Source organism: Trachinotus anak, unplaced genomic scaffold (genome assembly GCF_046630095.1).
Source record: "Trachinotus anak isolate AG129_WGS33_773 ecotype Australia unplaced genomic scaffold, CSIRO_AGI_Tana_v1 ptg000031l, whole genome shotgun sequence".
Taxonomy (NCBI): domain Eukaryota; kingdom Metazoa; phylum Chordata; class Actinopteri; order Carangiformes; family Carangidae; genus Trachinotus; species Trachinotus anak.
Window position 1 is genome coordinate 554,429 of NW_027273882.1, and position 20,723 is coordinate 575,151.

The 20,723-nt window shown below is 39.5% G+C and overlaps 2 protein-coding genes across 3 annotated transcripts in view; one reads left to right on the forward strand and one right to left on the reverse strand.

The window, feature by feature from the left end:
• LOC139612078 (macoilin-1) overlaps nt 1-20,723 on the reverse strand; it is a 38,797-nt gene that overhangs the window by 5,805 nt on the left and 12,269 nt on the right. Inside the window, exons 1-6 of one of the 2 annotated variants that reach the window (XM_071467251.1) lie at nt 4,372-4,734; nt 2,660-2,801; nt 2,421-2,547; nt 2,062-2,185; nt 1,505-1,683; nt 48-513 (exon numbers count right to left, since the gene is read on the reverse strand). In XM_071467251.1, the coding sequence (XP_071323352.1) occupies nt 48-513; nt 1,505-1,683; nt 2,062-2,185; nt 2,421-2,547; nt 2,660-2,801; nt 4,372-4,448 (1,115 nt within the window). In that variant the 5' untranslated portion in view covers nt 4,449-4,734. Of the gene's footprint in view, nt 1-47; nt 514-1,504; nt 1,684-2,061; nt 2,186-2,420; nt 2,548-2,659; nt 2,802-4,371; nt 4,735-20,723 lie in introns of those variants that run through there. The other variant, XM_071467252.1, reaches the window with a different exon arrangement.
• Nucleotides 6,626-9,866, forward strand: LOC139612080 (serotriflin-like). Its single transcript, XM_071467254.1, has 7 exons — nt 6,626-6,779; nt 7,081-7,181; nt 7,378-7,468; nt 8,378-8,520; nt 8,729-8,823; nt 9,205-9,287; nt 9,669-9,866. The coding sequence occupies exons 1-7, from the start codon at nt 6,689-6,691 to the stop codon at nt 9,794-9,796; spliced, it is 732 nt and encodes a 243-aa protein (XP_071323355.1). The 5' UTR covers nt 6,626-6,688; the 3' UTR covers nt 9,797-9,866.

Below are 20,723 nucleotides of genomic sequence, written 5' to 3' on the forward strand. Positions count from 1 at the left end.
CACTTGGCTACTTAGAACTCAGCTAGACTGAATTATTTGTGACTTACTTGCTCATCTGTTCAGCGTGGTAATTCTGAGCTGCCGCGGTACTCTTGTCTGTCACATCCCGGTTGGGGCTGACTGTTTTTGAGCTGGATCTCTGTTTCTTCTCAGTCCTCGCTGCAGGTGGTGAAGGAGTGTTCGTGCTGCCCCTGCGAGCTTTTGGTGAGGAGCTTTTAGCCGCCCGTGTGGCTTTACTTCCCTGCTCCTCTTGAGGTAGATTATCTGGGGTTGTAGAGGGTTCTGGTCCTCCTGCCCCGCTGTGGAGCAGCTCTCTGGACTCACTGACACTGTGTTTGGACGATGATGGCCGCCGGTTTGATTCAGCTGACTTCACCTCCTGCGTTCCCTTCTCTGCTCTCTCCTCGCTGCAGATCTGGAGGCAATCCACCGTGTGTGCCTCGTCGTGGGTCACTACAGCACCGTTCTGACACTGATACTGACTCGACTCAGGCTTTATCTTCGATTTTGAGTCTGCAAAAACACAGACAAAAAAGGTTAATGCCATCATTGTAATGCACGTGTAGTATCAGCAGTTTTTTTATTTTCTTAAATAGTCTTATTGTGTTGATGTTTTTGTTTTAATGCTACAAAAATATTTTTCCCTTACAGTACAGTGAAGATCTAAACTGAACTGATCTAACATGAAATCTGCATCTGGGATTTGAAAATATAAAGCAGATTAGGCTGAAAAACATTTACACTCTTTTGTCTTTTGTGTGAACAAGTGTAGAGAAAGTTTGTTGCATTAAGGTGTTTTAGAGATTGTCAGCATTTGAAAGAAAGTAAGAAAATAAGCAGCAGTTCCCCCTTGTGAAAACTGTTGTGCATTTGCTGCTACTTTAGCTCTGCTGTCATGAATTGCACCTGGATAAACTCCCAAAAAACTTGTCCCTCATTCAGTAAACATGATTCCTTCCTCTTTAAATTGTCTCTAAAGAGATAAGAGTTTGCAAATGAAGTTGTATACTGATGGGTGATGTATAGCCATATTTTAAGAGCTGCAGAAAATCTAGAGGAATAAACAGTACAGAACTGAGTCTCTGAGTCTGAGTCTTGATCACACAAACAAAGGAGCGCCACCTACAGGAACGCAAACTTCTGGTCTCACAACACTGGGCACCTGTTTGATGAGGGGGCTCTGGGAGGTGTATCACAAAAACAAGAATTACCAAAGCTGGAGACAAACAAAACTAGAATTACCACCGCACGGCTGTATGCATCATTAGCATGTGAATTATTGAGTTATTGGGAAAAATCATGTTTTTGAGGTCATAGTTACTTTGACCTTTGACCTTTGACCACCATATTCTAATCGGCTCACCTTTGAGTCTGAGTGAACATTTGTGCCATTGAGGTCATTCCCTCAAGGTGTTACTGAGACATTGCTGCAGTTGCTGCTGATGTGGAGGCATAAGAAATGTTGACGTGTAAATGAAGGAATGGTGCAGATGCACACACTTACTGCTGCTGCCATCTGTGCCAGTCTTGGGGAAAACCTGCAGGCCTGGAGGGAGCGAGTGCTGCAGGAGGTGCATGTGGAAGTCGTTCTCACTCTGCACAGCCTTCTGTATGCGCAGCTTAAAGATGTTGGTGAAATAGCAGGTGGCATCAAACCCCAAATATACGACAGGATATCCAATACTGAATGTGAAAACAGACGGAAAGAGAGAAAATTAGAACATGAGTGCCGCATTATAAAGATATAAACATCTTGGCTGACACGTTTCTATTATTAATGGTTCCTCTATTAATAAATGTATGCATATTTTAAATCTTTCAAATGATACTCGATTGGTCTTTCGCCAGTAGCATAAAAGTGAATTTACTCCTGTAATCTATGGCGCACAAACGACTTGATGGTTGATTGATTCATGATATCACACAGGGGATTCATAAAAGTTTAACACAGATGCTTTTTATGACAGCTCAATTAATTTCCCCGCAAGAATGATTAATTCAGAGAATTAGTTTTACTTCTGCTGAAGGCGTAGTCGGTGATTTTGAACGAATGAACATTACCAGTGTGCAGCAAAAAGATGAGAGAGGTTGGCATGAGAGGTTTTAAGGTCTTTGAGTCGAAGCGAAGCCTCCGTGTACACAAGCAGAATCCACAGGGACACCGTCGATATACAGATGCCCTTCTCTGGAAAAGAAACAAGAAATAATCAGACATGAAGAGATATATAAGGAGTCTAGGGTAATATGTATTCATATAAAATCATTTTTTATTCAATTACATTTTTAGTAGCTCACTAAAATGCAGCATATTCATTACAAGCCAAACTTAATTCTTATCAGATGAACAGAATTAAACATATTCTTTCATATGTGTGTGGGGGTTTGGGGGACCAAAGCAAACAAATAATCCAGACACTCACCTGTGTGCCATATGTAATTGAATAATACATAGGTGCTCGCCACAAAGAACAGCCAGTGCAAAGGAACAAAAATCAAACAAAAGATATCGAGAGTGAAGGCAGCACAGACAAAAACAATACAAATAACCTGGAAACAAAGAAAACATCAATCTTAGTTAAATGCACTCGAATCATTCTGCAAAACTATCATCATCCGGGGTACTGCACACAATGTGAAGGCACACAGTGGGAGTTCTCACCAGCCCGTGGCAGTGGAAAGTGGTGTATACGCTCCCGAAGAAGAGCCAGCACGGCCACAGGTACTCCAGTCTGAATTCTAGGATGAAATCTGCCAGCAACACCAGTGTCCACATCATCATAAACTTCAGGAAAGTGTACGCACTGGAAAAACAAAGAGAAATTACAGAGAGCCCATTAACATGGCTTCCTGATGTCAAATATCAGCAATTCAGTTTGGACAGACGTGAAACAAAAGTGTATTGTAGCCTCTGATTCAAGTAAATAAAGACATTACAGATGCACTAAAGCCTCTTAAGCCAAAGCATTAAACACACACATAAGCTAATAAAACACTTCAGATCGGACACACAGTGCTAAACCCTAATTGAGCAGCTGCATCTTAAAAACGCAGTCAGTCCTTTTAAGTAGAGGCAATAAAGAACAATGACTGTTCCCTCATTCGTTTTATTAGGCGATCACGAGCCAAACAGGAGCTGTGGTTTCCTCCTTTGTTCTGCCCGTCCATAGGCTGCTATCACATCGCCCCTTCTTTGTTTGGTAACCATGGCAATATTTCATCTGGAGGAGAGAGGGAGCACCACAGCATCCTATGACACATCCAACAATACTGATGGAAAGGTTATTATTTTGAATCTTTCTTACAGGTGTTTTTATTATAGCTGGCAAATATAGCTAGTTGTTTCACGATCATCTTATTATTAATAAAAGTAGGTAGGACAGAGAGGAAGCACACAGCAACATCTGAAATTCCTATTATAAGTTCAAATTTGCCTTATAATATATTCATCATTGTATTATAATCACTGAAAGAGCATATTTTCATTTCTCTCACTGGTGTTTTAAACAGCCAAATATAAAAATATTTTTTCAACAAAACTATTTTTTAGCATAACTGTGAAATATGTAAGTTATTTCACAACAAAAAAAGCAATACTTAATATTTAAGAGCAAATGGAGGAAAAGAGCATTTTAAATTCTTAATAGAAGTTCAAATTTACCTGATAATGTAATTGAAAATCTACTTTAATCAAAAAGGCATTTTTACAATAGCTTCCAAACATGCGAGCTATTTCATAACAAAGGGAGCTAAATTATATATATTTGACCTCTTGCAAATTCAAGTAAAATATCCTCAAAATGATACATGTTTACATTTATTTTCCAAATAAATGACGTAGATTTTCTGTTTTGTTTTTTTTTTTGTTTTTTTGTCTTTCTTCTTAATATGAAACAATGCACAATAAAAACAAGTGGTTTCTTTCTCCTGTGACTCTCCTCTTGTCTGGACTCTTGTCTAGACGCTTTCAAATTATGCCTCAATGTGCAAAAAGCAGCCGCTTTCCTTCAGCTTAGCAGGAAAATACAGCGGATCCCTATTTCCCATTACGCGCATAATGTGTTAACTGTACGTATAATTTGTGGAGAAGACACGGGAGACGGCGACTGGAGGGGGAGCAGGCCGTATGGACGGTAACTTGCCCCCAGCTTCCTTATTCCTGTCTTTCTGTAAACAATGTAGGCTGAAGTAACTCGGCTCCAACATCCCTGCGCTCCCGTCTCCCTCATCCCGCCTGAGAAAGCCCCAGAGCGGCGGGTACAAAGCGCCAGACATGGATGAAGCGACGGGATGAGGCGGACAGGTGAACGGGATGAAATTTCACACACAAAGACCACGACAAAAAGCAGCCTCCGCCGGGCAGGCGCCAGCTACCTCTCGGACAGCTTCTCCGTTATTTTCAGTTTTTTCATTTTCCGTATCCTGCTCGCGTCCACATAGCGTTTCTTCATCTTATGGCTTCTACTCCCTCCGTGTTGTTGTTTGACACCGCAGCGGCAGCTGCAGGGAATTGAGGAATAAAAAAACAAAACAAAACAAAACAAAACAAAAAAAAACAAAAACCACAGATCCACAAATAAATAAATAAATAAAAGAGATGCCTCTTTGTGGAAGAAGATGCTCGGCTCAACCTGTGATGATGATGATGATGATGATGTCTGGGAACAAATACAGGCGACTATCGGCTCTGCGCATGCTCAGTGGAGGCTGTACCTACAAGTAGTCATCGCAGGAGGGGAGCAGATCAACACAGTGAAGTCACTGCATTTCTGCTAGTTACTCAGAGAGCGCTTGGACTAGACCAGCCAAACTTTTATATGTTCAGCTTACACCTGTGTGCTAACTGCCCACACCGTTTAAAGACGATAACATATCACAGACCAATCACAGTATTTATTTTTGATTGAGAATTAATTTTATTATTGAATGGAGGAATTCAGATGTTGAAACTGACCCCAACCCTGGGGACAGTTGCAACACAGATCAGGGACGGTAGCAAAATATTAAAGATACATTCAATGTCACTAATTAACTTTTGAAAATATGCATTGTTTTATAATAATATTGTACTATTATGTATTTATTTAGTAATATTTATCAAAGAACAATGAGTTTTGTTTTATGTAGAACGTAGGCCTACCATGAGACAAAATACACACACAATTAATCTATTTTATTTATAGAAGTCAAAACATGATTGAATCAACAGTAAAGTGTTGTCATACATTATATTATTATATAATGTATTGCAGCACATTACAATGACTGACTTTCCACTGATGCCAGAGTGACACTGAAACCAAACAGAAGGTGCTCATTACATTCAATGTTGAATAAATGTCAACATTTTCAATCCGCAGGTGCCCTTGTGATCACCTGGTGGAGTGCATACCATGAAGGCTCAATCCGCACCGCAGCGGCCGGGGTTTGAGTCCGGCCCAAGGCCCTCTGCTGCATGTCCTCCCCTCACTCTCCCTAACGTCGCTCCCTCTCTCACTGCAGCTATAATAAAGGCAAAAACGCAGCCAGAAAAGAGAACTTTAAAAGATTTTCAATCCTGACTGACACTGAATCAACACTGATTCACTCATGGACAGACTATGACAATGGGCACCTGCGTGCTGGCATGTAAAAGTCCCACCACCTGTCCTCCATAAGACCAAAACCACTTTTCAGCTGCTTTGGGTCTCGTTGTGGTAATTTTGCGTCTGTTAGTTTTCATTTTGTGTCTGTTTTAGGTTGTTTTGTGTTCATTTACGGTCAATTTGCAACTCTTTGTGTTAGTTTTGCAACTCATTGTAGTAATTTTGTGTCTCTTTGGTAGTGCTGTATCTCTTTATATTCATTTTGACTTCCTGTGGTAGTTTTGCATCCTTTTTGCAGCCATTCTGTGTCTCTCTATAGTCATTTTGTGTCTCTGTATTGTTTTGTGTCTGTGGTAGTTTTGTATCCCTGTATAGTCATTTTGTGCCCCTGTGGACACTTTACATCTATTTTTGGTCATCTTGTGTTGCTTTTAGATCATTTTAGCTTCTCTGCGTGCTCTGTTTCACCTGACTGCTAAGCAAAGTCCCCATGAGGACATTCATCCTGAGTCCACACGTTAAAACAAATAATGAAATAACGGTGACGTTGAATTTTAAAGCTAAATGGGCTGGGCATCAGGATAATAGCACTTTTATCATCATTAGCTTCTGCTCTAGCTTCGTGGACCGTCATACACTAATCATACATTTTGCATACTTTTATGAATTTTGCCAGTGTAATTATAATTTTACAGATTATCTTTGCCTCATTTTGAGATCTCCATCACTGGTCAAGGACACAATGCTCTGAATGTTAGCTTAACTTTTTGATGTCATTTATATTTGATGTTATCACAGTTTAACTTAGATACCATGATCTTTTTGATATTACACACCTTTTCCTGATAACCTTGCCACAGAAGAACATATAGAGCATTCTTAATGCATATTTACCACAGATGCAGACTGTAAACACAGACCTGCAGCTTTCAAGGACTTCTCACAGTTGCCACGTTGACAAACTGTTATCTTCAGTTTTGTCCCTGTTTGAAAACTAGTATGCCCTTGAGTTTGTGTGTTCAATTCTCACATGTCTGTGTGGTCCAGACTATATAAATCACACCTGTGGCTCTCAGAGGTGGACAGTTCTGAATCTGACCACAATTATGTACACTTTCAGCTTCCTGTGTGCGCTTGGCCTCCTTGCTGCTCTTCAGGTGCCTAGCACCTTGGCAGAGGATGTGGAGACCTTGGTAAGTAAAAAGACATGTAATTTCTAATGGGCAAGTTATTTGTGGAGCAAATGATGAGGTATATTCTTGTTTTAAAACTGGCTTTTTCTCAATATACATTTGTTTATTTTTGGTTGGTATTTTTGTGCAAAATTAACGTATAATTGCTCTCTCTCTGGAAACCATACTCAAAGGAGGGTGAGTGTTTGTAATTGTTATTCATATATCAATCTTCACTAAGATTCAGTATTAGCAGCTTTTATTGTTTCTGAAAATTCTCTCCATATTGTTTTTCTTTTTTCCTTGCTTTACTTGTATTTATTTAGGCACCATCCTGGCCTCCTCCTCAGACCAGAGTGAGATTGTGAACAAGCACAATGCCCTGAGGAGAGGAGTTCAGCCTACTGCCAGCAACATGCTGAAAATGGTAAAAATGTGAAGTGAATTATTATTTGATTTCAGCTAACGTATCAGCGCTTGATTTGATATTTCACATGCGCCCTCATGCAGAATGCCAGTGCAGAATAAACTGACCTTACAGACAAGCACGCAGCACTTTGAAATTATAAGGCGTATATACTCTGGTGGTCTACATGGGCCGATTTCTCCTCTGCTCCCCACAGAGCTGGAACAAGGAGGCTGCAGCCAACGCTCAGAGATGGGCCAACACCTGCTCTATGAAGCACAGCCCTGCCAGCTCCAGAGAGATCAGCAGTAAGTTCATTATAAAACCTCTTTCTTTTTTTTAACAATATACCGTACAAAACGTCTCTCACACTGTCACTTCACATTCACATAGATAGCAAGGAACAGTGTTATTTAAAAGGTTATTATTATTATGTTAGAAAAAGAAATTAACAGGGAATCAGTATTTCTTTTGAGCAGTTTATTCTTATTAAGTGCAGTGAGTGATTTTATCATTTGAATCAGCATCATGTGACATTAAAATGTCACAGGCTAAGTCCAGGCTAATGAAATTACTTACAGTTAGCAGCAATTTAAGGCAACGAGTCAAATATACCTACAGTATTTAATGGTGGATTCAGGGAATTTCAGTCAAAACTGGACATTATCTTCATGAAGGCAGAATTTGTGGCTGAGACATATTGCATCAGATTACATTAGATTTTATAGGTGTACCTAATAAAGTGGCCGTTTAACGTGTTATTGTGGGACTCAGGCTGGTCCAAATATGCCATCAACAGGTTTAGATATAGAATTAGAAAGTCATAGATGTTATTAAAAAGAACTTAGAAAAATGGAAATCATTGTGTCACATCTAAGGGGAACGAACCTAATGTAATTCATCAGTTAACTCAGTTGTGTTTGTGATCACCTTTTGATTTGAGTGCATAAAATGATAGATGTGGACTCGTGAATTATAATGTTATAATTGTTATTGCTTAGTTCAGTAGGGTGTGCTTCTTTATTTGTTTTTGTATCACTGTTTTTTTTTTTTTTGTCTTACCTAAGTAAGTGTAATTTGTGATATATATAATTTTGGTTTTGTACGGTGTTTTATAAAAAGTTTTATGTAGCCATTTCCTTTGATATGTGATTGTGAACTGAACACATACTAGATACACTTAAATATACTTTTACCCCTGTTTTTTTTGACTGCAGCTAGCGGCTGTGGAGAGAACCTGTACATGTCCAGCTACAAGAACACATGGAGCAACGCCATCCAGTCCTGGTACGATGAGGTGAAGGACTGGCGCTACGGAGTGGGATCTGTCAACGGAAGAGTGGTCGGACATTACACACAGGTGCAGTTATATTCAGTTTGTTACCATACATCATTAGTTAATACTGACTAATTCAAATACACATTTACCATCACCTGCTTGGAAAATACTGTGTTTTTAAAAACTGGAATGAGTTAGAGGGGACGCAGTGGCCCAAACGTTAAAATGACTACTGACTGTGGATTTATGCAATGAGCTTCATGTGATTTTGTATTTTGTCTCTGCTCAGCTTGTTTGGTACAGGTCCAACCAGATTGGCTGTGCCATGGCCTACTGTCCCAACTCTTCATACAAGTACTTCTACGTCTGCCACTACTGCCCACCGTAAGTAGAAAATATTTCACAATATATCAATATATGTCTCCTTTGTTGATGACAATTGTAAATACAGCATGTTTTCTCACTTTAAATGTACATGATTATTTTTTAAGTGGCATTTGATACATTTATTCCTATTATGTAAATTTAGTGTTAAAAAGGAAATAAGATATTTTTCTTTTTCTGCTAAAAGTGTCATGGTTTTTGTACATTTCCGACCATAATAGCCCACTCCAAGTTCTATTCTAGCACAAGCAATGTTGAAATTATTTATTATTATGAAATTATTGCCTTCTCAGATCAAGTCTGTGACCTGTTTGGGCTGATATGCAGTGCGAGTCTGTGTGCTGTCATGTTTAATGTTTGGTGATCTGGCCTACATTATAGTGGAAACTACCAGTACGCTCGCCCCTACAAATCAGGACCCTCCTGCGGTGACTGCCCCAATGCCTGCGACAACAAACTGTGCAGTAAGTGGCAAATACCAAGCTGGAAGATATATCTCTTTTGAGTTATGATTTTTTTTAAAAATTATTATTATTTAGGAACTGTACAAAAGTAAATTACCAGAGGGGGGTATGTACTGTTTCTGCTTACTGAAGGGAGGGTAGTCAGGCTTTTTTGGCAGAGCAGGGAAGGATCTTGTAACATTTACTTGTGCACATATAATTTACTTAAGCTATCCCTCTGTTAGATTTACTAGACAAAAAAATCTAATGGTTACATGAAAAAGTTAGCTTTTGTGTGTACCAAGGTCGTAAAGGTAAAAGGTCAAACAAAAAACTACAGATAATTTTCATGCAATCCTTTATGCATCCATTATTTTTTCTCTTTTTCCATCTCTCTCCCAGCCAACCCCTGTCCCTACGCCGATCAGTACAGCAACTGTCCTGAGCTGAAGCAGCAGTGGGGCTGCAGCAACAAGGACGTGGCCTCTTGGTGTCCCGCCTCCTGCAAGTGCACCAGCCAGATTGTTTAAATGCCACATGTCTCCATGGGCTCCGACTCATCAGTCGGTTTCAATAAAGATACTCATCTTTCAAACTTTATTTGTGTTGTGTATCCTCAATTTACTCACCTAAAACCACAACCCAAAAATGTCACCTCTTTATTCAGTTAGGAAATGAATAAATGCTTCCCGCTGTTTTAATACTTGAAGCACTTTGACCTGTTCAGTAAACAGCAGAGATTAAGGAGGAAATTTACATTGGCACACAACCTCTCTGGACAAACACAGCCTGCACGAGTCCTTTCACTGTATGAGAGGGGTCAACTCACAAAAGAGGAAGGAGAACACACAGAACGGGGTGGATTTGGCAGAGGTGGAGAGGAAAAGTTAATTCCACAAAGATTTCACAAATCTGTGCCAGGAAAAAGCCACAGTTTGAGACCACACCTGCTGGCAGTGGCTAATAATACAGACTACCACAAATAATGTCTAATCCTTTTGTCATTATGGAAGATATCCAATATTTAAGCAGCCTGAATCCTGACTTTCTGTGTAATAATATGGTTTTAAACATATAACTTAGTAATTTTTGTAAGACAATGAGAAAACGCTTTCATTTTCATCATGATACACTAACAACACCTTCAGGTTCCTCCTGGGAACAGTGGAGGATGTTGTGTGAACTAACCTGAGCCAGGATTCCACAGGAAGCTGGGAAGGTGTTGGTCCTCGGTCTTGTTAGATAAGATTTTGAAATACACTTATTCCTATTTTGAAGGAGGAATGCAGCCACCGAATATAAGCCTTACTAATACTCAGTGGTGGAGTGTGTGTATTTAAGTGTATTTAAGTGTTAGTACTGTGCTTCGGTAGAGTCTACTTAGTAGAGTTTTGAGGTACTTGTGCTTTATTCCATTTTATGCAACATTATCTACTTCACAACATTTCAGAGGGGAACCTTGTGCTTTTTACTCCTCTACGTTTATCTGACTTCTGTAGTTACTAGTTATTTAACATATTTAGCTAATTACTTATTTTTTTTAATTATTTATTTTTTTGTTTTTTTATCAGTGTAGTAGGAATATTTCAAATTGTTTTTGAAGCAAACCAACCAACAAATCAACTTTTGTAATTCTAGTGCAGCGACAGTGCCTTATTCTTTCTTGTTTCAAGATACAGACACGCACATCTAGAATAAACAAGTTGGTTTACGTCAAAAACAGGTTAAAATATTCTAATTGAACTGCAAATATGTTTTTTAGGATTCAATTATTGACAGAAATGTCTTTTTATTGTGATGTTTTTCAGATTAAACAGACTAAACTACAACAAAAATGTTGCTCACGCAGTAATGCATCAGTGATAATAATCCTAGTATGAAAGTGGTCCTATGGTATAAAAAGTACTTTGGCTATTTGTGAGTTCTCTCTGCTGCTGAACGATGTTTCTTGCCGGCAGTGGGTGGTGGTGATTGTTGCTTGACAAGAGCTTTGGTCATTGTTGCATTTAGAGGACAAGATGTTATAATGCGCCCTCTGAGCAGCACTATGTCTTCAGGGCAGATTGGTGGCTACAGTGGTTCGGTATCGGAAAATGCCTGGACGGGCCTGTGCTAGCTCATTAGCATGCTAACTTCAGCAGAGGAGAGGATGCTATAGAGACAAGAGTTAACAGTATACTGTTATTGTTGCTGGGGAACAAAACATCAGGCTTTGAACATATGAAGTTATCATTCTTGGTAGCAGAATCTTCCCTCCATGACCAGCATGAAGTCCTTGATCACGTCAGCCTGTGACTCTTCTTTCAAACAGCATGCTTTTACTTTGTCTGCTCACAGACATACCCACATCTGAGGCTGAGAAAGTGTGCCTCTCTTCAGGGGTCCATCACACATGTTCAGGCTGCACAGCAGGCTCCTGGTTCAAATAAGGCTGTGTTTGTGTGACTTCGACTCAGGCAGTCTACATTTGAGAAGCACAGATGGACCTATAGGCTCGGCTGTGTGGCATTCATCCAGACAGGCTCTTGTTGTGGTTTCTTTCTCTGTCACAGGCCTGTATTTGGTTTCCACTCTGCACTTACAGTAGAGGTTGTTTTCATTTTGGCTCATAAAATATTCCACTCTGATTTCAACACTAGAAAGCAATCGTTGACGTGTTGCCACAATGTCACGCGTGCTGCTATTGTGTTGGAATTTCCATGTGATAACAAACTTCTTTCATTGAATATAAACACTTGAGCTGAATTTCTGTAATCTTGTCTGCACGCCAAAAGAGCCTCTCCACAGCATGTAGGAGTCACACAGCTGTTAACACTTCTTGTTTCTGCTCAGTCACTGCAATTCCCATGTGGTTAACTGAGGAGACAGATGAGAGAACCACCTGAAGTGAGCGGACAGGGGAGCTGGAAGGAGTGTTATTCCCCCAGCAGAGGGGAGATAAGGGGATGAGTTTTTCCTCTGCCAGTGGGTCCGGTGATAGCAGAGGTCCTCTGGCTTGGCCAAGCTTGATAAGCCTGGCCGTGCCATCCTGTGGGGCTTATCAACTCTAGCAGCAAGCCTCAACAGTTAGTCCCAGGGTCAGAAAATGTTTATGACTTTGGCGTCAGTTTGTCTTCCTGAAGAGTAGATTGTGTAATATGGGGAATATAATGACTATGAACATCTTTTGCATTCTTAAAGCTGTTTTAGTTTGTATAAATCAACAACGTGACCTGGTGAATCCTGAAGTTTTTAGCAGTGACCTCATGTAAACTCTCTCAGGCCGAGTTAAAATAAGATAGGATAAGTTAACACAGCTTATTACAGCCCCACCAGAGAGCCCTGTGCATGTTTAGTGAGAATAATCAAGTGCAGAGGATACATTTCCCTTGCAATTTCTTTTAATGAAAGGAGGGAGGGAGGGAGAAAAAGTGTGAAAAAAAGGAGAGAAAGAGAGAGACGAGAAGAGAAAGAGGGAGGGAAATAAGTTGCAGAAACACTTACAGACATTTTAATAGCAAGAAAAAAAGGGGAGGAGGACACTCGGAGATCAGTTACATCAGCCTGTCCAGACTAAAGACATTTCATTTAGTCTGAGCTGTTATCTCACCACATCACAGTCTCTTTGGATTAGAAACAGGATGCTGAAAAAAAAAGAACTCACTCCATTTGAAACTGACCAAAGATCTTAGGGCTCAGTGCAGCAAGCTGTACTTGATTTACTGTGTTTATCTGACTTTTCAACCTGATGAAACCAGATGAAATACTACACAAATACTACATAACACTCGGTCAACAAGTCTTTGGAAGTAATAGTTACTGCATGTTTGTTCTTAATTGCCTGGAAAACCAAATCGGATGGTTTTACTGGAGCAAAAAAGTGAGGATTTGTTTCAGTGTCACTTGTGATTGTCCAAACCTTCAAGTGCTCAATCTTCATTCACATCTCCTACCAGATGTAAACACATCTGGCACGGATGTCGGCTAAAAGAAAACAAACTTTAGACAAAGTACTACAAGGTCTTGTCACTGTCTGCGAGCCAATGAGAAAAAAGTCATTTTTTACCTTATGTCATGTTTCTCTGCTCCAGTATTTGTTAATGTAATGTTTTTTTTGTCAGGTTAAAAAAAAAGTTAAATATTCTTTCTTGTTTGGTGTTAGGTGTGAAAGGTGGACTAGTTCAGGTTACATCTATTTGCCCGCCAGGATCTTTATGTAGTGTGACGTCCAGTCCTGGAGCAGGGCTGTGGGCCTCATACAGCCGCTCCACATTGTACTGAAGTGTCACCTGTCTGAAGTGAGGCGCTGCCCAGAAGCCTTCAGAGAGGCCTCTAATGCAAGCAGAGCGCTGTAGTAGCGCAGCTTCCTTCCTTTCATTCAGTGCTTTTAGATGCAGCACAACAAAACTTGCTAACAGGCGCGTCAGCTCGCCTCTTAAGCTTTCATCACACACAAGGCAACATCTGAACCAAAGGTCACCGAAAATAGAGCTCCTCTTTCACATGCCAGAGCACTGACAGATCACTTTCATTGATAAAGGCCTGAAGGAAGGAGGACTGTAGCCATGGCAAACACTTTATTTCTAATCTGTATGTGGTAGCTGGTTCTATAGTAGCCACATACTTCCCTATATTGTCCTGAGAAGCTCGTAAGCTGCGGACTGGGTACACAGTATGGGGTTTCCTAAAGTGCCTGTTAGTGTGATTGTGCTTGAAGTTTTACGAGTGAGCGTGATGGCTGTGAGTTCAACCACTGGCCGAAGACTGAGCTCTCCCAGCACACCCTGCTAAATAAAACGAGCCTGCTTCACGTCAGCCATTAGCAAACGGGTGTTGTTCTTTCTCCAAGCCGCTGCCTGTTTGATAGCTATTCTCACTCAATAGTCCTGCAGCAAATGTACATTAAACAAACATTTGGAGAGGGGTCCCAAGGCTGGAGTCACGGAAATGGCTAAAAAGGGTGTATCCTAAATACAATGTATGGCCAAACATTCACTCACACACAACCACAACTGTAAAAAAAAAAAAATACTGGAGAGTTAGAATGAACCTAAGAACTCAAAAAATTATCTGCAGTTTTGAAGCAACATCTAAGTCATTTTGGGCTTGTTTTTTGAGATTTTAGGTCATTAAAATAAGCAACACAAGATGCACATATATATTTACCCTTAGATATGATTAATAAAGTTATACGGAAAACAAACTCACTAAATAAAATGTTGTTTCAAATAAAAATTCAAAGAACTAACCCAACTAAAGAAATCTTTGGTCATACTTTTCATCATTGCTGTTTGTTCGTAGTTTTCTTCTGCAAAGCAGCACACTGCAGAAGACAATCTGCTTCCTGTTTACATCAGCTCGCACATGCCCAGTGTACTTGAATGTTCATGTGATACGTGTTTTAAGGCGTTTTAGTATGGAGATAGATTATTTCTGATATGAAGCTAAAATGCTTATTTGTAGGAAGATCGTTTAACGAAGAACGTAGCCTCAGTCCCTTCTTAAGACATACTTTCATCAATTTTATTCACTTTTATCTACTTTTTATTATCTAATTTTAGTTTCAGTCTCTTGTGAATCCATAGTTCTGTTTGTTTGTTTGCTATGATTAACTTACATTTTGTTATTGACTGCTGTGCCACTATTATTGTATTATTGTTTGTTAGTGTATTCATTATTGGTAATGCTTAATTGTCAAATAAATTGTTGACCATGAAAAAAAGAAACAAATACTGGGTTGTCAGGTTATCAAGAATTCCTTTAGCCGGTGTTTATTCTTATTATTGGGTAATAATGCAGTTATAAGTTTATGGTATAGATGATGCCTCATTACCAAACACTGTTGAGTTGAAAGTAAAAAACAAACCAAAAAAAAGTGGCTGAAGGCTTGTGCTACAATTAAAGATGGAGGACAAATTCATAGGAGGCGTTTCACAGTAACAAATTATGATGTTAAAACTAAAATGAAAACATTTTGTGTTCGGATTCCCCAGGACTGTGACAAAAAACTGTTTGTAGAGTGGTCTAACTACTCTAAACAGTGTTATTGTAGCTGTTTTCATCTGGTAACCTACTCTGTACAGAAGAGAGATTAAAGCACAAATGACATGCAAAGGATTTTTGTATCACATTATATCGTGCCACGATATACTGTTACACGCCAAGGATAGAGTGCATGTCATTCATCAACATACTGAAACTTCAGGACAACCGCAGCTATTTCCACGCTCAGAATCACACACATTTCTGCTCAGAAACTATGCAGCAGCACCTTCTGTTCTTTCAAAGGTTTATAAAGGGCTTCTATCCCTTATGCAAACCTCCATGTCAATGTTCATATTACTTGTTTCTCAAAATATATTTCTGTATGAATTTTATGAAAATTGGTTTCTGGGAAAAACTCATGAACTGAATATGCATTTTGGTGTATTGTTATACAAGGGAGGCCTAACGCCTTGACGAATATTGCATGAGACCAGTGCATTATTTTCTCCAGAGTGCTGTTCTCACTGCAGTTTTCTTCCCACCCTTGGCCTTAATAATAAATAAGCCCCACGGGTCTTTACATCTGCTTATCGCTGCTGCCACAGTAATCTGACACAGACGTTTGCCGGGCCTGACATTTACACAGAAGAGCGGGCGAACATTCATTTTTCTCATCCTGGTAAATCTGTTTGCCATTAGTCGGTGTCAGACAGATGCACGGACCAAATCCTCATGTTTCACTCAGGAATGGCTTGGTCATGCAAGGGTCAATCACTCATGGTTCATTATTTCAGCGGCAGCCAATGCATTCCTGGTACAGCAGCTATGTGATGTGACAGAAGATAGTTTGAAAGATCAGGTCTTCCTGGAAAGAAGTTCAGGACTGGGTTGCACCAGTGAGTTGTAAATCCTTCGCTAAGTTTGCATGAAAAGTCCTTCCTAAGTTTTTTGTTTGTTTTTTAACTACTGATTTACTACAACTATTTCAACAGAAGGTTACTGTAGCATCAGAAGATGTAATGTAACCTTTTTATAAGGCCATGGTTACTAACAAATCCCAAACACTATTTGCTCATTTAGTGTAGCTTATTATCTTCATGTTTTGTAATTTGAGGTATATTGTGTTTTTTATGGACTGTAATTTAAAGCAGCATTTTGTAAGTGTCAGGTCAGACAACAATATTACCTCTTTTACTCCTCAGTCTAAACAGGACATATATTAGTATGCTAACATTAGCTCTGTTAATAATTCAGTTTACTAACAGTCACACCTGAAAGATAGCATGTGTAAATATTCTGTGACAACTCATTTCTACATTGTAACTGTTTTCTGTGGTGCAACAGTTTTTGTTTTTCATTTTTATTGCCCAATTTTGATTAAGGGGTTCTGTCTTAATGCTAAATCCTACATTACATTACATGATAAAACTGTAGATGTAGTTTAACCACCCTGGAGCTACAACAGCAATAAAAATGAAATTGAGTTTTTGGATTCATATATTGATCTCAAATTTATTCTTCATAAGAATTGCTATCACTTCAAAATGAGCAAAACAGAACAGAAACATCTGCATCTGGTTGAGGGAGACAATATATATTTTGACTGTGACAGGCCAAACTTTCATAGGGAATATAAATGACTGAGATGGAGTGATTCATAGTCGGTAATTAAGTTCATACTTAAATAATCAGAGACCTCTTCTCACCACTGAAAGTTTTATAGTCACAAACAACAAGGAGGAGCAAAGAAGTTGTTATTGTCATGATAATCGTCTAATTTATGGTTCTGTTTGTCATAAGCAGCTGCAGCTTTACTACGTATCTGCAGGAATGTGAAGCACTCCGATGGTTCTCTATAGATGAATGTATGTAATTTAAAGGGTCAGATGGTTTGTCTTTGATAAAATATTCCAACCCTATATGGAACTACACTAACCCTATGACAACTACATTATGGTAAAGGCTACCACCACAACTGCCACACCTTTACTCTCTGCCTCACTACATGAAGGTCACTCTACTTCCTGCAGTGTCACTTTAGTTTGGATGTAAATTGAGAATTTACATACTTTACTGATATCCTGGCTTTTCCTGGAGCATTTGACCATATTTCACAGCCTGTTTTGGCAAATGGAAATTGCTCAGCTGCAATCATAGAACAGAATTTCACCTGCAACAGTGACTGGGGTTAAAATCATTGATCAAGCCTCACTGGACAGCTACAGAGAGAAAAAGGAGGCCATTCACACCTGATACCAAAGACAGGGGTTATAATATCTGAGATGTGTTTGAATGAACGGTTTAATTTGTCCACTGATTTTTTTAAAATTACATTAAAGTTAAGAGCAGGTATAAAAGTAGGAGATCCAGGCAACAATAAAATGAAATAATTTTTTTTTTTTAAACTTCGGTGTAAGTATTATGCGATTAAGTTCAATAAAGGTCCCATGAGGAAATCCCATCTTTAAAACTACCTTTTAAATCTGCTGAGCATAGAGTAATAAGATGCTATGACTGCCATAAAATAATAATAAATCTGGATGCTATCATCATACACATCATAATGACTGAAAATATATGCAGTAGAAGATTTAGAGGTTGAAGCTTCAGTATGCCGAACTTAAACCAACACTGCATGCACGCACATGTATACAAACGCATACCTTCTAAGAAAATTGGAAATATTATCATGTCAAGCTGTTTGTATAACACAACCACAGTTGATTACATTTGAAATTAACCATGTCTTTCCAAATTTATGGTGCTGCTATCACAGGTTTGGCTTGCGGTGTAAAACTGTCATGAGAAAAGCTTCAAGAGGGAAGAACAAACACATGGCCTCCCATATACAGTAAAAGGTCTCTATACTGTACATCTGGGTAGCTCTTATGTAACCAACATGCCTCCTATAATAACTAACATGTGGTCAAACATTTAAACAGTTGAAATAGCATATAAGTAAGTCCATTAGTAAATTGCTTTTAATTAACATTTCATTAGACAGCTGAAACTTGCATGACTGTTATTTTTTTCAACTGGTAGCCGACAACTTCTGCAGAGTGTAAATGTTTCATATACTTTAGGTTTAACAAGACTCATTAATTATATCATATACACAAAGCTCCTCCCAGTTGTGTGGTCTGTGCCGATGTTTGCGTGACAAGTCAATTTCTCTTTTTTCCTCCCTTCTATACTTCACCGACATGCCTCAAACCACCAATCTCTCTACATCCTGTGCATTGAAAGCCCCCTCCCCTTGTCGTTTAAGCCAGGATGTTTTCTCGGTTGATTTTTTTCTGCTCCCCCTCCTCCTTCTTTTTCCTATTTCTATGGGAAGTCCTGGGTTGTGGCCCAATCATTTTAGTTTTTATTAAGATGCGGTGATAACGTTTCAGGTTGATTGCTGCATGAGGAAAGGGTGCGGTGAAGGCCCTCAATTAGGCGTCATTTAAAGAAGCCTGCACTAGATAAAGCAATTACAACATCACTGCAGGGAGGCTGTGTGTTTAAAAAGCAGCATGACATCAGGATGTGCTACAGAGGAAGTTACAGCGTTGACTACCAAAGGCTTGCATCCAACAATAATATGACAGCGACTCCTTTCAGGTTGGGCGGATTTAATTGTATAAGGATAAGGACTGTGAGAAATTAAAAGCAAAAAAAAATAAAAAATAAAAAAACAGAGGTGGTATTATGCGCCCTTAAATGCATCTCCACACATATGGTTACTCTGCTATGCATACAATTAGCTTGACATTTAAAAGTCGTGACAGAAAAATGCACCTTAGCGGTGACATCATGAGTCAAAGTCTAGCTCTTGACCTGTCCCACATCGCTGCTGTTTGAACGCATTTCTTGTCACTTTCCCTACTAGAAGAAATGTCACAATTAAAATTTAATAAAGTTGTATCTTGGATTTCATACTTGCAGTGGCCTGGGACCACAACTTGCTTGTGTTATCTTTGTAATTGAGGAAACTAGAAAGCAAAGCAAAGATTTATCTCTGTGCGTGAGTAAATAAAAGAAGTCCCACGACACTGCCAAATAACTTAACTACCCCCACCCCCTCCGCCGCCTCTCTACAGCTGGCATGTTACACATACTCCCTCAAATAGACTGCATACTGTTGCTGTAAACAGTAAGCATGGGTTGAAATGTATTTGTAGACATAACATGTCTTCATGGAACCAAACTCAGACGGGAAGCCAGCCCATCAAAATATTATGTAATTATAATCACCATATCATGTTCAAAATTTGATGCATCTTTAATTCATCTGAATCTGCAAGCGAACTGCATACCCTGCAGCTCAAAGTTGAGCTTATCTAAATGCTTGACCTTTCAGGATTTAAACTAGTGACTGTCCAGTAGCAAAAAAAAAAACATCTTTAAAAAGCATGACCACCTTCACAGGGTCAGTGACTGTACATCTTCCTGCTGTCATGGAAAAAACGCATAACAGCAATTTCTCTGTATCACGTTTTGCACATGTGGCTTTGGTCCCACAGTGCTCGTACTGTACGCACACTCCTCTGTCTGCACTCTGTTTTAACTGATGCCTGTTGCACATCCAGCGGTAACATGATAGGCACGGCGCTAAATCCTGGACACACCTGTTAAACATTTGCTCTCAGCCGTCTTCAAACAGTGCTGCATATCAGCGTCTGCAGTTGTGTGCAAAGCCAGGTGCTGCTGTAAGAAGGCATGTTCATGTCATGAAGAGGCAATCTTTGACTGACAGAAAGATATCGAGATCTTATCTGGCAATTTATTCTTTTTGGCCTCTATTTGTCGCCAGAGTTTCTTTCCATCGCACCTGAAACAGAAGAATTCGACTAGATGTGTGGGCTCTTAGCCCGAGCACACACAGAGGTAATGGGAAACACTATGTGATGCTATATAGGGAAATAATCACCCGTTACTTAAAAGGCATAAATGGCCACCACAACATAAACATGATGAGTGCTTGTGATTGTTCTTGATTGCTAGCAGCTAACATGGTGATTACGCGCCTGCATAGTCCCTCTGAGCAGGCTTATCAGGGTGTGCAATTGTTCCCCTCAGCCCCAGCCACAGGAAACAAGGGGTGGGGTACGTTCAGGGGGGTGTGGTGACAGTGCAGCCCAGGGATGTAAAGGAGGAGTGTCTACACACTATCATCCTCTGCATTCCTGTTCACGCCCCCATTCTGCATCAGGGCTGTTGGGAATTAAATGTTGAGGCCAAGAACCCTCACTGCAAGATCTATGCAGTGGTAAAAAATCTTGTGACATTGGTAGTATTTTATATTTTTGTCCTGGTAGTTATGGCGCATAAGGATGCGCCATGTTTGTCACTGGTTCACAGCAATATTTCTCAAGAACTAAGAGCCTCTCGATCGCTGCCCACATTAGTTCAATGATTTAAGTCTGGTGTTATGCTCATTGGTGACAACTTCCACCAGTTGTTGAAATAATCAACCAATCAGAGTGTAGTGGGCAGGATTAATAAAAG